This window comes from Leptodactylus fuscus, chromosome 6 (assembly GCF_031893055.1).
Source record: "Leptodactylus fuscus isolate aLepFus1 chromosome 6, aLepFus1.hap2, whole genome shotgun sequence".
Lineage (NCBI taxonomy): Eukaryota > Metazoa > Chordata > Amphibia > Anura > Leptodactylidae > Leptodactylus > Leptodactylus fuscus.
Window position 1 is genome coordinate 60,924,091 of NC_134270.1, and position 15,882 is coordinate 60,939,972.

The following is a 15,882-nucleotide window of genomic DNA, read 5'->3' on the forward strand; positions in this document are numbered from 1 at the left end:
CATTATATTTCATATTATCTGTGCTAATCCCTCACTCTGAGCTTCTAACACTGATCTATATATCTTTCATTCTCCAGGGCTAAAACAAGACAATAAAGGCAAAATCCGCATTGAGCCGGGTTTGTTTGAATGGACCAAGTGGGTGTCTGGCACCACTCTCCCTGCCTGGCTCACCCCTGCCGAATTAGCATCTGTAAATCTCAGTGTTGATACAACGTACAGGTAAAATACTCACCTAAATCACCAATAGTTTGAGCCCTTGTGGCCAGGTTTGTCCTTCCTCATTTGGCTTGTTTTTTGGTCTATACAGAACTATAGAGTTCTAGTTATGCTGTATAATACCATGAAACCACACAGATGGGGAGGAATTGAGTGCACACATATATATATATATATATATATATATATATATATATATATCCACCCTATTTGTCCATCCTAACTACACCAAGCTAATGGAGGGGAGGTGGGATATACAATGTATACATCAGTGCTCTGCATCCTAGGGCTCTCTGACTATAGTGAATCTAATATTTCTAGCATCTCTGGAGCAGAAGGCAAAGGACCATGTGCATAGAGACATGTAATGATGGTGGTTTCATTGTCATATATGCTATGTTCTCTCTGTCTTAACTGTTTCAAAACTGTCAACTATATTTCTATAATGAGAAATTATTCATACAATCTGTCAAACATTCACTTCAATGAGGTCTTCAGCGCAAAGTCCTGGTAACCCAATGAATACCAGTCAGCATCCTTCCAAAATAGTTTGCGCCCAGCTAATCAAAACCCATCTTCTTCCAGTCTTAACCAAAGAACAGAACATGGCTGAACAGGATACCAGAGCTATGGTAGAGGCCAATACACAAACTTAGCGGTAGGAAACAGGACCCTGTGGATCAGTTTTTCATGGACACCATAGATCACAATAATGTTTGCATGTAAGAAACCGTGCAACTCATTCACCAAAGTGTAGCAGTGGGTTTAAGTAGTACAGTGATGACCCATTGAAGTATATGGGACAGTGCTGCAGTACTTAGATCCGTGACTACACATTGTATGACAAGTTAGCCGTGCGACTCCTGGCATGTAAACATTAAGGAACAAAAACAGTTGAACTGCGGGGGTCCTGGCTGTCAGACCCCCACATATCTAAAACTTGGCAAGGTCATCAATATTAGAAGGTAGATAAACCCTTTAAGAAATGGCTAAGCAGAATACAGCTTTTTTTTATTTTAAGGAAAAATTTGATTTTGTGGTAACACGTAATATGTTTTCTCCAGACCTCACATACCGATCAGTAAGCTGGTGGTGTCAGAGACCTATGAAACATACATGAATCGTAGCTTTCAAGTGACCAAGGATATTTTGGGTGAATGTAGAAGTAAAGGTAAGGAAAAATCGGCAGTTTATTTAATTATAGACTACAACAATAATCCAAATAAGCTGTGACCAGTGCCGCACCTCCCATGAGGCGACCTGAAGCGACCGCTTCAGGCGGCGCTATGTCAGGGCCCCAGCGAGGGTGTCATTTTCGATTACCTAAGCCAGTCCAGGACAAGCTGTCCTGGACTGGCTTAGCACCGAGCGGTGGATTGGGGAAGCCGTTGAAGCAGCGCTGCTCCAGCAGCCTCCCCTCACGCTCAGGCAGATTGCAGGTCCTCTCCCTGCCTGCTCTCTGCCTACGAACGCCGCTAAGCCCTGCCCCCTTTGCTTCGCCCTGCCCTCTCCGCGCTCCGCCCCCTCCTCCGGGGGGGGGCTTTCTGTAGTTCGCCTCGGGCGGCGAAAGGGGCAGGTTCACTCCTGGCTGTGACAACCTCTCAGACGTGATCAGGGGCATAATAAGGCTACCATGGGTCCTGGGTTGAATCAAGATTTTGGATCCCCCACCAGTCTAAAGCTTTTAAATTATCTGATACCTATTGGCTACATACCATAACCCAACCAAACTTACTACGTAGATACTGTACCAGGAACAAGCTTACTACATAAATTACTGGAACCATGCTTACATACAATGGCCATTCTACACACATTATATAAATATATTACTGGTATCAATGATAATGCTATAGAGGCTGATCATCTGATGTGACTGTAGTATATGGGGTGTGAATTATATGCCTGATCACATTTTACACCAATAGAACAGGTGATCATACACATATACACATCATGTATTCTGTGTAGAGTTACCTTTTATATTCATTTAAAGGTAAGCCTCTTTAATAATATTTGATCATTTTCAGCATTTGTGAATTTTTCCTGTTTAAAAAAATAAATGTTTTGTCTTCCTCAGGTAATAACATCCTTATTGTTGCCCATGCCTCATCACTGGAGGCCTGTACCCGACAACTGCAGGGTCTCACGCCGCAGAACTCAAAGGACTTTGTGCAGGTCGTCAGAAAGGTAAACACCTGAGCGCTAACATTCACTATCCGTGTTTGACGCCCAGGATCCTCCTGGAAGAACAGCTAGATCACATGCTTCCTATTATAAAGATACCTAAATGATCCTATTTCTTAGATAATGGTATCGGTATAAACCATAAATGTTTTCGCTTGGAATTTCCCCTTAAATGTTTATACCTTGTAAAAATAGCAGAGCGATGAGTTATTATTCCTCCATATGACTCTCACATATTAATGCTATGTTCCTACGGGTGGGTTTTTGGGATATAACCTTCTGTCAACATCTGCAGTTCTGTTTAGTTTAGATTGTGAAACAAATAGTAGATTACAGAATTAATATCAAGTCGGGCTGGGATCACATCTGTGTTGAGGAACCTGTTTGTATGCTCACGCTAAAAAAAGATAGGAATATTCCTTTAGGCTAAGGCCCCACGTAGCAGGCCACAGTGAAAAACCGCTGCAGAAACACATTGCGGTTGTTCCTGCAGTGCTTTTCCCTATAGGGAAACCACCAGTGTTTCCATAGATATAACTGATATTTGCGCTGCATGTATTTCTCTGCAATGTGTGGATGGGATTCACTAGAATGCAGGGAATATAAAACACCTTGTCTTTTGCCACAGAGTTTCTGCCACGGTCAATCCACGGGGTTTAAGCCTTGTGGGACCAAGCCTTAAGCATTTGCAAGATTAGGGTCCATTCATACGGAGTAACGCGTGATCTGGCACGTATACGGCGTGTGAGACTTTGAGCGCCGTAAAAGCTCCCATTGATTTCAATGGGAGCCTGGATCGTATACTCCGTGTTATTTTGCGGCCGCAAAATCACAGCTGCAAAATAACGTGGCATATATACGATCCAGGCTCCCACTGAATTCAATGGGAGCTTTTACGGCGCTCAAAGTCTCACACGCCGTATACGTGCCACATCACGCGGCACGTTACTCCGTGTGAATGGACCCTTAGAAAAACATAGCGGTTGTCTTCCAAAAACGGCACCACACATGCCAATAAGTTAAGTTGATATGCATCTTAGGCTTAGGCTCCATGCACACATCTGAGTGTGCCATCCGAGGGCATTTGATGGTCCATTCCACTCCGATGAAAATAGAGCAGGTTCTATCCTGCTCCGTTCCATAATTGGAAGCCCCCATTGAGGTAAATGTACAAGGTAGTCTTCGACTTACGACGTTGATCTGTTCTTACGCGGTGTCATAAACCGAATTTCTACGTAAGCCAGAAACATAACATACGACGCCGCATAGGAACGGATCAACGTGATTTAGTGTGCAGCGGCTCGGAACCGAGGAAGACTGTACCATATACAGTACAGTAGAGTCTTCCTCGGTTCCGAGCCGCTGCACACTAAATCACGTACTGTAACGTGAGAGCTGACAGCTTGCATTTATGCGGGAGCTTACTTTTTCTCATAGGAATGCATTGGCCAGTGTTGATTGGCCAGTGTACAGCATTCGGCCAATCAACGCTGGCCAGGAGGCGGAGTCTAATATTGGACCACAATGGAGACTGCTGTGGTCCGATCTTAGACTCCGCCTCCTCACAGACGAGCCTCCGGCAGAACCAGCGTTGATTGGCCGAATGCTGTACACTGGCCAATCAACACTGGTCAATTCATTCCTATGAGAAAAAGTAAGCTCCCTTGTAACAGCAAGCTGCCAGCTCTCTTCCGACTAGCAAGGACGAGCCTGCTGCAGAACCAGCGTTGATTTGCGGCAGGCTTGTCCTTGCTAGTCGGGAGTGCTGGCAGCTTTCTGTTATGAGGGAGCTTTACTTTTTAGCTCCTCTCTAGTCGTAACCACGAAACGTCGTAACCCAAGACCGTCATAACCCGAGGACTACCTGGTATAATGGAATGCACTTAGATGAGATTCGGACATTACTCCAAGTGACATCTGACTGCATTTCGCAGCAAACTTGGCTGAACCTCGGAAGCCCACTCGGTTGCGTGCATGGGGCCTTAGTTGTATTAGTTTACATTTCTCTTTATGCAACTCATTGCTCTCATCAACCATAGGATGAGAACAATGGAATTGTAAGAATGACAGATGGCGCCACCTACCCACAGACTACCTCAAGCTCCTATAGACACTGTAGTTAAGCTGGAGTCCGTTTCATAGCAGTTCCCTGATGAAGCAGTTGACACGGTTTATGATAAGTAGATACACAGCACCTAGCAGTATTGTTATGTCACATATGTTACATTATACCTCAATATACTACAGAAAAGGATGAGGGTGGGATAAGGATCTGATCTCATGTCTACCTCTCATTACAGATCCCATACCTGGGATTTTGCTGTTGTGAAGAACTGGGAGAGTCTGGTCTCTGGCAGCTGACAGATCCTCCAATACTTCCTTTAACTCATGGACCAACTGGTGGATTTAACTGGAGAGAGACTTTACTCCAAGAATGAAACGTCTAATGGACCAAGCTATTTATCAAACTGTAGAACATATCGCCTCTGGATGCAAATGCAGGCAAAGCGTCAGGCGCCTCCCAAATATACCAATGTATTCCATGTTTTGCCTATTATATATATATAAATATGAATATATGTGAGGTTTATAATAGATATTTTTGTTGAGAATTAATATTTGCAAGGTCAGAGTGATAGATCTGTATATTAAACTGATATCTATTTGTTGGGAATACAATAGGGCATGAATCTAAAGCCACTTTATACAAGTATAACCTCAACTCAATGTCTGTGAGTCAATATGCAGCTTATGTCCTGTCCGTAGAGCTTCCTGGCATTGAGCTGACATACAGTTACTGTCTTCCTAGTCTTCATTTCATTATGAGATGTGTCCATTCCTCACTTTTGAATTGTATAAAGGCCTGGTTACTATGGGTGGGTATAATCCAGCTCCAATGCTTGTATGGCATAGCGACAAAATATTATCACTGGCTCATAGCTGTTCCTATGGTAGCAGTTTTGGAATATAGTTTATTAACCTATCTAACTTCTTTTTTTAATAGAAAATAGGCTGTTACATTCTCCCTAGCAACCCTCTAACTGAGTGGTTACTAGGGAAAGTCTGTACAAATTTGTATGGTAAATATTCAGTGCTGAATAATTTACCAAGGGGGGTGGTCACTTCAAATGGCTGTATCTCTGGTTTCATACCACCTAGATAGGAAGCTGAGATATCGCTAGTTAAAAACATTGTCAGGAATTGGAACTTAATATGCAGCAGTTCGTGTTGTTTATAATATCACTTTCCCCACTGTGTTTTTAATTAGTGATATCTCTAATACCTAAATCTTGTAATACCAGAACTATGTTTCTAGGTGGTATAACACCGGAGATACAGCCATTTGAAGTGACTTTCCTTTGGTAAATGCTTAAACTCTACATGCTGCATTGAGTACGGATGTACAGACAGTCTCCCTGACAATGCTTAGTTAGAGAATTGCTAATGGGCTGCTGAGGACGCTGCTTCTCCATTATGTATCACTCTCCATTCCCTCCCCTTACTCACATCATGATACATCCTTTGTCTACCTTATCATCATCACACTTGTCTCCTGAAGTACTATGTGCTGCTTGGGAACCATGTTCCTGTCCTTTTTTGGGCTGTCACCTCCCTGCTATGTCACTCTCCTAAGTCTCAGTTCCCCCTATCACATCATCACACTCTTTCCTTAAACACTCTGTGCAGCCCCCATCGTGTACTAGACATAATCTTAGATATAATGTTCTGTTGCTTCCATAAAGTATTTGGACCTAGGTTTAGCCTACCCATTCAGTGAGATAGAACAGGTTACTGCATACATTACATTTCTATCATTATCTATTGAGCCGTACAGTTATACATACGTATGTGTATATATAATACATAGGTTTGTTTTTCAATCTAAATACACCTAGGGGGAGATAAACTAATAATTATGCACCACAATTCTGGAGTAATTTGCACCAAAAACAATGGTGTACATGCTTACACCTCATTTTCCATGCTCTTAAGACACTTTCTGGGTAAGGCCCCACGTTGCGGACACGCAGCTTTTTTGTTGCAGATTTTGCTGTGGTTTTTTGAGCCAAAGCAAAGGATGCCTACAAAAGGAATGGAAAATATAAAGGGTTTTCTTTTTCTCCCTTCTGCTTCTGCTCCTGGCTTGGGCTCAAAAAACTGCAGCAAAATCTGCAACAAAAAAAGCTGTCTTTCCACAATGTGGAGCCTTAGCCTCTAACAGTTTGGGTACCTTGTACAGCGTGTGGGCGGGGCTTGTCAAAAAGGGAGTGTGACTTAATATGCCAAACTAGAAGCCAGAAATTTTACCAAAATTTTGGAACTTGCACAAAAATTTCAATCATTGCAGCAGATTTTTGCACCAAAATTTGGGTGGAAACAAAGGCAACTAATAAGTGGTGTAAAGTCAGACTAGACTGTGTAAAAGTGTGCCAGATTTTTAATCTTTGGAAAATCTGGAGCAGTTTAAGACTATCTAGTCTAACTTTCACTGTCTAAAAGTTAGGGGAATATCGTCACTCCTTGGGGAGAGACCATCATATAGGTGTGTGGAGACTTATTAAGCCTTTAGCACTCCACTTTGCAAGGGACCATGGGAAGAATATGCAAATCTGTCTTCCATGATGTAATTAGGAAGTCAGGTGCCTCAGTGTTGCAAACCAATAGAGTAAAAGTTAGACAGTTTTGGTTTATCTGCCCCCTTGTCTGTATACTCATCATATACATCAATGTGATTAAGCTATGCAGGAGGTGGGTTGCAGTAAAGGTGTTGCAAAACTGAGCACCCACTGCAGTCCTTTCTATGATACAAATCTAGGGGAGGAGGTTACAATTTGCATAAATGAAAGAGACAAAGGGGACAACTAGTTGCTGCATATCTTATAGGAAATAGTATCTGAAATGTATTTTCTTAGGAAATAACATTTAAGGCAATTATTGCTGGAATCGCTTCATTTACAAGTAGGGATAATTCCATATATATAAGTAAACTTGCAGGATTGTGAGAAAGCCAAACACTCTGCTGCCCCCTACAGGACGTATGTACAGTGCACCATCCGTGGAGTCTATAATCTGTTCATACAGGGGTGCAGGGCAGCAGTGGGGTATTTCATATATCTATAAAGTCACTCCCATTAAAAACTGAGCACGTTCAGTAATAAAGTTATACTGGAAGTTGCTCATAAAATAATTCCGTAATTTAAGAAGGCGTCCACAAACCAGAGCCTCGAGGCAGCCGCAGTCAATTAAAATTTTTGTAACTTGAAATTCTGGTCATACGGTACAAAAGTGGAGTCTTCCTTCGTCTGTGGCAGCTAAGGGTTAATGAACTGTGGAGCTCTAATACCTAAAGCCTCTAAGCACCACTGGATCCAGTGACTTCCAGTGTATTCACATAGGCTGGTTTTATGATCTGTTTATGATCTGTTTTGCCGCAATTATCAGAAAACTTACGCAAAAAAGTGTGAACACACCACTATAAAGACTAGTAGGAGCACAAAAAGTCCAGAGTGATATTATTTATTTAATGTAGCAAGTCCTTTTAATGTAGAAGCATGAAGAAATCTATATCTATAGAAAATATGTAGATCCATTATATATAACTATATCTTATAAACTTAAAAGGATTATTTAGTTTCAGAATATTACTGAGACAAATGTGTTTGTAGAACGACAAATTCTACAATTTTCCAATATACTTTTTGTATCAATTCCTCACAGTTTTCTAGATCTCTGCTAGCTGTCATTCGTTGTGCTTACTTCAATTAATTAAAAATCAGTCCATGGTCATGTGATATACAGTCATGTCACAGCTCGTTACCAGGCAGATGTCTGATTACTGTGCTATAATTATGACGTGCACCTGTTTGCACCTTGAGGAATTGTTACAGAAAGTAGATTGGAAAGTTGAAGACTTTTTCATTATACAACCAACATTTGCCTCTTAACATTACTCTGAAACGGGATAAAGTTTTTAAGGATATAAAAAAAACGAAATTTCTCACTTATTTCAGTGGGGGACAAAGCACCATGGGATATAGACTTGGCCACTAGGAGGCGGACACTAGGAGAATGAAAGCTCTCATCTCCGCCCACACAGTCTATATCCAGTTTTAAACCTAGTATCATAGGAGACAGTCACAATCTGCTTCAGGCTTTCTGTCTTGCATAGTTTTTATTTTTTCTTTTCTTTCAGGTGTGTGTGGGGGGGTGTACACCACACTAGTCGCACTCCCCTGTTGGGGCAGCGCTCTGTATTAGGGCACCTCGCCAGTCACTTAGTCCCCATTCTCTGCTTGCTGCATTGGCGGCTGGATATTTCGGTGACCCCACTCACTCGTGCAAGGGTGTGACCCTGTGGTGCCTGAAGACATCACATAGGGTCCTGCAAGCGGCTGTGAACTAGGTTGCTCGCATTGTTGTCAGTTTTCCCTTCCTTCTAATACTGCTTTAGGGCATCCCAAGGTGCTGTGTCAGTGAAATAAGCGAGAAAATGGGATTTTTTAATACTCTCTGTAAAATCCTTTTCTCGTTGTATTTATTGGGGGACATAGATCCCTCCCTTTGTTTTTTCCCTCCCGAGGTTTGTTTGTTTGTTCCCAGGTTTAAGACTTGTTGGTGGTTGTTGGTTCCATATTCTTTTCTTCTTTGGTCTCTCTCCTACTGCTGTGGTACAAAACTGGCTTAGTGCAGGAGTGACGGAGTATAGACTGTGTGGGCGGAGCTGACAGCTTTCGTTCTCCTAGTGTCTGCCTCCTAGTGGCCAGGTCTATACCCCATGGTGCTGTGTCCTCCAGCGAATATAACAAGAAAAGGATTTTACAGTGAGTACAAAAAAAATCCCATTTTTTAAATCACCTTTCCCGTAGATTTGAAATAAAAATAGACATAAACAAATTATACATCCCGATGTACAAAAATGTCATAACGGAAAAAAAAAAAATCATACAAAAAATATATACATTTCGTATCCCTGGAATCGTACCAACCCATAGAATACAGGTGACATGTCATTTTGGCTGCACAGTTTTTTTCCAATTCCACCCCATTGTGAATTTTTTTAAAGCTTTCCAGTATATCGTAATATCTGTTAATATTCTGTACAAAGTACAATTTGTCCTGCCAACATTACGCTATGATATGGCTCTGTGAGCAGAAAAATAAAAATGTTATAAGGTTTGGAGGCAAATTTGAAAAATGTCTGCGGTGGGAAGGGGTGAAAGGTGGTTTTTCCTGGATTATTTGTTATAAATTCTGTTCAACTACAGGTGTCTGTTTTTGGGAAATCTGAGTGGTGACGATAAAATCGGCTATTACCCAGCTTTCGTAGTCATATCTCTCCTTTGATATATCACAGGAAGTCTGATGGTAGCCACATATTGAGCGCCACTTTGCTTTCCCCCAAATAGACCCAGCGAAGAAAAGACTTAATAAAATGAACAGTTTGGCTGAAGAGCACGGCCACCTATATTGTGATTTGGGGATATTTGTTGCTCTTAATTAGAAGTGGAATTGTAGTTACATCATTAATTACTGGAGTAGGCCGCAGCAGAATAAGTGATATTAATGTCAGGGGGCAAGTTCCAGAATGGGCCAGTACTGATCAGACCTGTGCCCCTATTGCACCTTCTTCATGGCTTCTACTATTAATCATGAGCCATGGATGGAGGTCATTAGTATGGTCCCTTCAATGAAATCCAATGGACAGTCTCAACATTAAAATGTCCCTGAAGCCAATAATTGTGTCCTGTAGGGGCCATTAATAGGAGCAGAAACATAAGCTGAGTTGTAGATCATTAAAAGATGATTATCTCTACATTGTTTCCTGGGTTTGTGGACATACAGGTAGGCTTCCTTTTCTATTAAAGGCCCCTACACAGCACTACTATGACTTCCAGAGGCATTTTGGACCTGTTAAGATTCCCTTTAGGCCAAAGCCCCATGTTGCAGAAATGCAGTGTTTTACAATACCTGCAAAGTGGATGGGATTCTGGCTAATCCTATCCACACATTGCATAAAAAACGCTGCAGCAGAAAAGCTGCATACGGAAACGCTGGCGCTTTCCGCATAGGTATAGTAGAGGCAGAAAATCTACAGAGGACTTCTCTGTCAAAAACGGTGCAGGTCTTTTTCCGGAGCGTTTTTTGGCTACAGGTTGCTATGTGGGGACTTAGCCTTAAAGTCACTTGTTGCCTGCTCAGTCCCCTTGTAGCTTTACAGGTTATGCATTTGGTAAGTCTGCCCTCTGCAGGATTTATGAGAACTACAGAAGGGCTACAATGGCAACTATAACAGGGTTACAGAGGGTCACTATAGAGTGGCCAACTATAGAATGGGTTACAGAGTTCTCCAGGAGGTGGCTCTAATAATCAGAAAATGTCACATTGTTCTTTGTGATTGTAAATATTATATTTGTCCAGATGTGAATTTTCACATATTGTTGTATTTACCTATCTGCAAAAAACAGCCAGAACATGGCAAAGTCTGGCCTGCACTGCATGTCAACAGAAACAACCCCGGTCTCTGTGTGCCTCATGACTTAAAGAGGACCTTTCAAGAGAAGGTTTGTTATATGTGATTGCAAAGCTGAATTCCATTTAGAATTAGATTTGGCTACCGATATCCCTGCATTGTCAGAGGGCCCGGCCTTACAGCTCATTATTATTGAGACTGGCCCCTCTGACAGTGCAGGGATATAGGCACCAATATTTCTGGAACCAGGGTAGATACTTAAAAAACTGAAAGTGTGTTGAATTCAGAAAGCTGTCAGCTTTGCAACAGTATATAACATGCCATATCTTTGGGAACATGAAAGGTCCTTCTACGGTGCCACAAGTTTTTGCGTAGCTCATGCCATAAGAGAATAGTGGCTTATAGAAGGTTTCTAACTCCCAGCATGCTTTGCCATTTGTAACTCACCACAGGTGACGGACAAAGATTAGCTGGATACTATTGCACTGTACTACAGAGTATTAGGATATATTTTTATTTAAAGGACGACAATCAAAAACCAAAAATTCTGACTCTTATTTTGTGAAATGTGTATAACATTTTGATGTCTATTAGATTATTGTACAGAGGTTACTGCTCACAGAAAATGCAGCAGTGTGAGCAGAGGGTTATCAACCTTCAGGCAACTTTGACTAGCTGTACAAACATGCCTGCAACTTTTACCCTACATAGGACATTATTTACTATGGATGCTAGTTAGGCAGCAAATACCAAAGGAGATATTCTGATGATTTCTAGTTTTTGGCTTCTGTTGCACACAATTTTTCTTTTAGAAGGTTGTGAGATATTTTGCAGATACTTCTATTTTCACTTCTTGTATCAGTGGAATTAGGTACAGGGGTTGTACTTTTATGTGGTCGCTGGTGTGTTAGAGAAATAATGTAGAAATACAGTATTCCTTATATGATAGAATTCAGAATTCCTTATGAAATATTTGGTACTTGAATGCATATTTGTTTTATTCCATAACATGTAACTACACCTCAATACAAGAAAACTAAAGCAACGTGTTTGCAAAGTTTCCTATGATACAATTGGAAGAATATTTTTTCAGTAAAAGTTGCACGAAAGACCAGCATGTTAAAGTCATCTGAAGGTTCAGTCTTTCAAACTTACATTGCATGCAGGTTAATTGGGAGAAGACAATGTTTGTATTTTATGATGTTTTATTGTATCAGTGTTTTACCCCAGTGAGGACTGTGTGATAAATATTATCACTGCGGATAAGTAGCTGCCTTCTGGGAAGTCTCTGAGAACTCGACATGGACATTTCCTTTAGATACAGACTGGATTGGAATACTCCTTTAAGAAAAGCAGTAATAAATGTCTCAGCCTGGATGAGATTCAAGGACAATATTGTGGATGTGTTCATTACCACTGCGACCAGAGAGCGCCTTTTTTATTGTTGCACTTTTTACGCTTTGCCAGCTACTAATCTGCTTGGGGGATTGTTGTAGCATTAATGGGAGGGGAATATGAAAGATTTGCAACCACTGAAAGTAAAAGACATTAAAATCTTTCATTGTCCAGTCTACGTGCAGGTCCTGTATTGTGTCATTAATGCTTTGTTCTCCTGAAATAAATGTGACAACATGTATCTGAGCTGCAGTACTTATGTGGTCATGGAAAAGGTAGAGATTCATGCGTCTTATTGGCAGACATCAAATGGGATGATGTAGAGACTCTGCTAGACTGCTGTGAACTCGTAGTTGTGCTCATGACCTCATTTTGAACACTGAGTAATTTTAGGTCCAAAATCCTGTTTATTATTATATATTAAGAAGGTCGAGATTTCTGCTCTTTCAATACATCCACTACAGACAATGTTATATGGTAATCTGCTGTCTACAGTCACCACTAGAGGGAGCTTACTGTATACTGGTTATACATTGAACTCTATAACAACACAGCATGCAGTAGGCTTTCCTTGGCTTCTATGAGCCCTGAGACTTTAGCTGAATTGTTTTTATACACATTAGAACTGTATATTAGAGGCAGCATCTATGGCTTTTATAGGACCATTGGAGACAAAGAAATAGGGAACAACCAGAGGAAAGTGGAAAATAAGTCAACACTCAGGATCAAAATGAAAGTTATCCCCTCTCCAGACAAATGGATTGAACAGAGGCAGCAGAAAGGAGAAAAACCATTACAAAATAAAACCCCAAATAGTTCTACAGATTAAAAAAACTTGCTGTTCTACTGTTTACAATCCCCAAAAATAATACATAACTGTATGTAGCGAGCTGCAGCAAAAAAACACTGCAGAAAAGACTATAGTGAAAACACATTGCACTTTTTCCACAGCATTTTTCACAGAAAGTCCACAAAGTTTTTCCTCTGCAGGCTTTCTCCTCTTATTATACTTATACAGAAAATTCCAACATTTCTAGGGGGCAACACGGTGGCTCAGTGGTTAGCAAATGTTGTTCCTGGGTTCAAATCCAGCCAGGAACAACATCTGCAAGGAGTTTGTATGTTCTCTCTGTGTTTGCGTGGATTTTCTCCCATTCTACAAAGACATACTGATAGGAAAAAAATGTACATTGTGATCCCTATATGGGGCTCACAATCTGCAAAAAATAAGAAACTCCAGCATTTCTACATGCTTAATTGACATGCTTGGATTTTTCAAAAATGCAGGTCGCCCCATATAATGATTCCTTATGTCCCCATAAAGTGCATAATAATGACCCCTAATAGTATAATGGCCCTAATATTATAGTGGTCATTCATCCTATACAATAAAATGCCCACTTTAGCAGTAAGGATGTAAACTGAGTTCGTTCATTCTATAAAACAAGGGTCAATAGCCCTTATATGAAGTTGCACATGTTGGTTATAGTGCATTTACTTCTGAAATTCTAGGGAAAAGGACTCATTCCGATAAAAAATGTACTGATTAAAATGTTGGAAAACATGTAGAAAAGTACAGCAAAATATAGGCTGTCCAACTGAAATTATCTCAAATGCCTTGAATGGGTCAACCAATAGCCAAAATGGCAAAGGCTCACCCAATGATCACCTCCAGAATAATCAAAGAAGATCTGGTTACCAGTGAGTTCTGCAACCATCAGAGGACGAGTAAGAGAAGTCAAGTTGCCTGCAAGAATTTCCCAAAATGTTATTTTGTTGAAAAAAATACATGTCCTGAATAGGCTAAAATTTACCAAGAAACACATTGTCCAACCAAAGAGAAATGGCATGACTTTTTGTGGACCGATGAAAGCAAAATAGTTCTTTTTGCGTCGTTACCCCAGGCAATATGTGAGACAAAACTTAATTTAATATGAAGACAGTAAAGCATGGTGCTGTGCAAATCATGATGTTAGACCTATTTATCACATGAGAAATTATGGATCACTTTGAATATTTCAATATACTTATGGGGATCATATTACCCTATACTAAAGGAGAAATGCCCTTGAAATGGGAATTGCCCATTGCACATCAATTGCCCCAAACTCACCAGTAGGTGGATAACATCCTGGTTCCAGACAAACAAGATTGAGGTACTATAGAGAACTTGTGGGGTGATGTCAAAAATACAGTTTATGATGCAAAACCCAAAAATGCAGAAAAATGTAGTCCAATCTTCCTGGTCTGGGACACTTGTTCAGAGATGCTATTTGAAAATCAATCTCAACGTAATGACGGCACCTTGTAGAGCGGCGTCTACACTTTCCAAAGATGCCTTTCTTTTTCTACATTGCAGGTCCTTTTTCATGAAAATAAGTGTTTTATTCTTATGCAAATTAGTAAAGAAGGGCATTTCTTCTCTTGATATGGTTTTGCTCTCCACTCTAGATAACTGTCCCTAACTGCAGAAAGTGTAACATGTAAGATAGGGGGTAGGGCTTGGTGGGTGTTATGGGCCATTACCTAGAGCAGAGAATGAAGCCCCAGCAGGAAAAGAAAAGCCCCTAAGGCCCTTTTCAGCTAATTTGCATGTGAATAAAATCCTGATTTTCATGAAAATGCAGATGCAATGAGGAATAAGAAAGGCATCTTTGGAAAGTGTAGAACCCACCCTACACGGTACTGTCTTTAGTTAACCGATTCTCCTGCTGAAAAACTCCTTTTTAAATTTTTAAGTTTTTAAAGACAAATGGTGACACTGCTATTTTTTTTGAACGGACTAATATTCCTTTTTTTATTATTATTATTATTTTGATTTGGTATTGTATGTGAATTTTTTTTAGTGCATTTGCATCTATGCAAATATAACTTTTTATAATGATTTTGCATTTACCACTGTTTTGTCTACAACCTGTAAATAAATTCAGCATATTCAGAGGCCTTGTATACTTTGTAGGAGCAAAGGACTCTGTGTGTCTTATACACCTCAATACATCCATACATCTCCATACTTAAACCCAACCATTGTCTGATCACTTCATGGCTAAGGATGAAAGAGTTCCAGTGTGTAGCAGTCCTGGTTTCTTATTCATACACTTCTGCAAACAAAGGTGGCAGCAGCTGACTGTCAATGACATGACATGCAGTAGGTGCTGTGACACCAAATTTCCTTCTGCTTAGCATCTAGAAATGGTCCAGGTTGAGAGCAGGTTATGCAATGAAGGCGCTACTTTCATCTATATGGTGAATGCGGAAACTGTGGGAGATGCTTGTGCTTTTTGGCAGATCAAATGATCCTCTCTACAAGTGATTTGTCTGAACCATCTGGAGCCTCTTGGCCATATGTGCATGCCCTTACATAATCACTGCTCCCAATAACTCCTGACAGGTAGGTCAGAACAGCCTGGATGGCAGGCAATTCATAGAAGAGACCACCCTGCTTATTTCAATCTGATGATGCATTCTCTCTCAAAATCTGTCAACTAAGAAAAATATCTTCAAAGGCATAGTAGAGGCATGTACAGCAGTCAGTCTCTTACCAAGAAGTACACTCCTCAAAAGTAGCCTCTGAGAGCATTCTTATAGGGCAGCAGGGAAAAAGCACTTTT

General features: G+C 40.7%; 1 protein-coding gene across 1 annotated transcript in view; it reads left to right on the forward strand.

Annotated features, from left to right (window-relative positions):
* The window catches only part of UBASH3B (ubiquitin associated and SH3 domain containing B), a 77,255-nt gene extending 71,663 nt beyond the window's left edge, over positions 1–5,592 (forward strand). The window contains exons 11-14 of the mRNA XM_075280076.1: positions 78–222; positions 1,284–1,390; positions 2,300–2,409; positions 4,707–5,592. Coding sequence (XP_075136177.1) covers positions 78–222; positions 1,284–1,390; positions 2,300–2,409; positions 4,707–4,844 — 500 coding nt within the window. The 3' untranslated portion in view covers positions 4,845–5,592. The remainder of the gene's footprint in view (positions 1–77; positions 223–1,283; positions 1,391–2,299; positions 2,410–4,706) is intronic.
* The last annotated feature ends 10,290 nt before the right edge of the window (positions 5,593–15,882 follow it).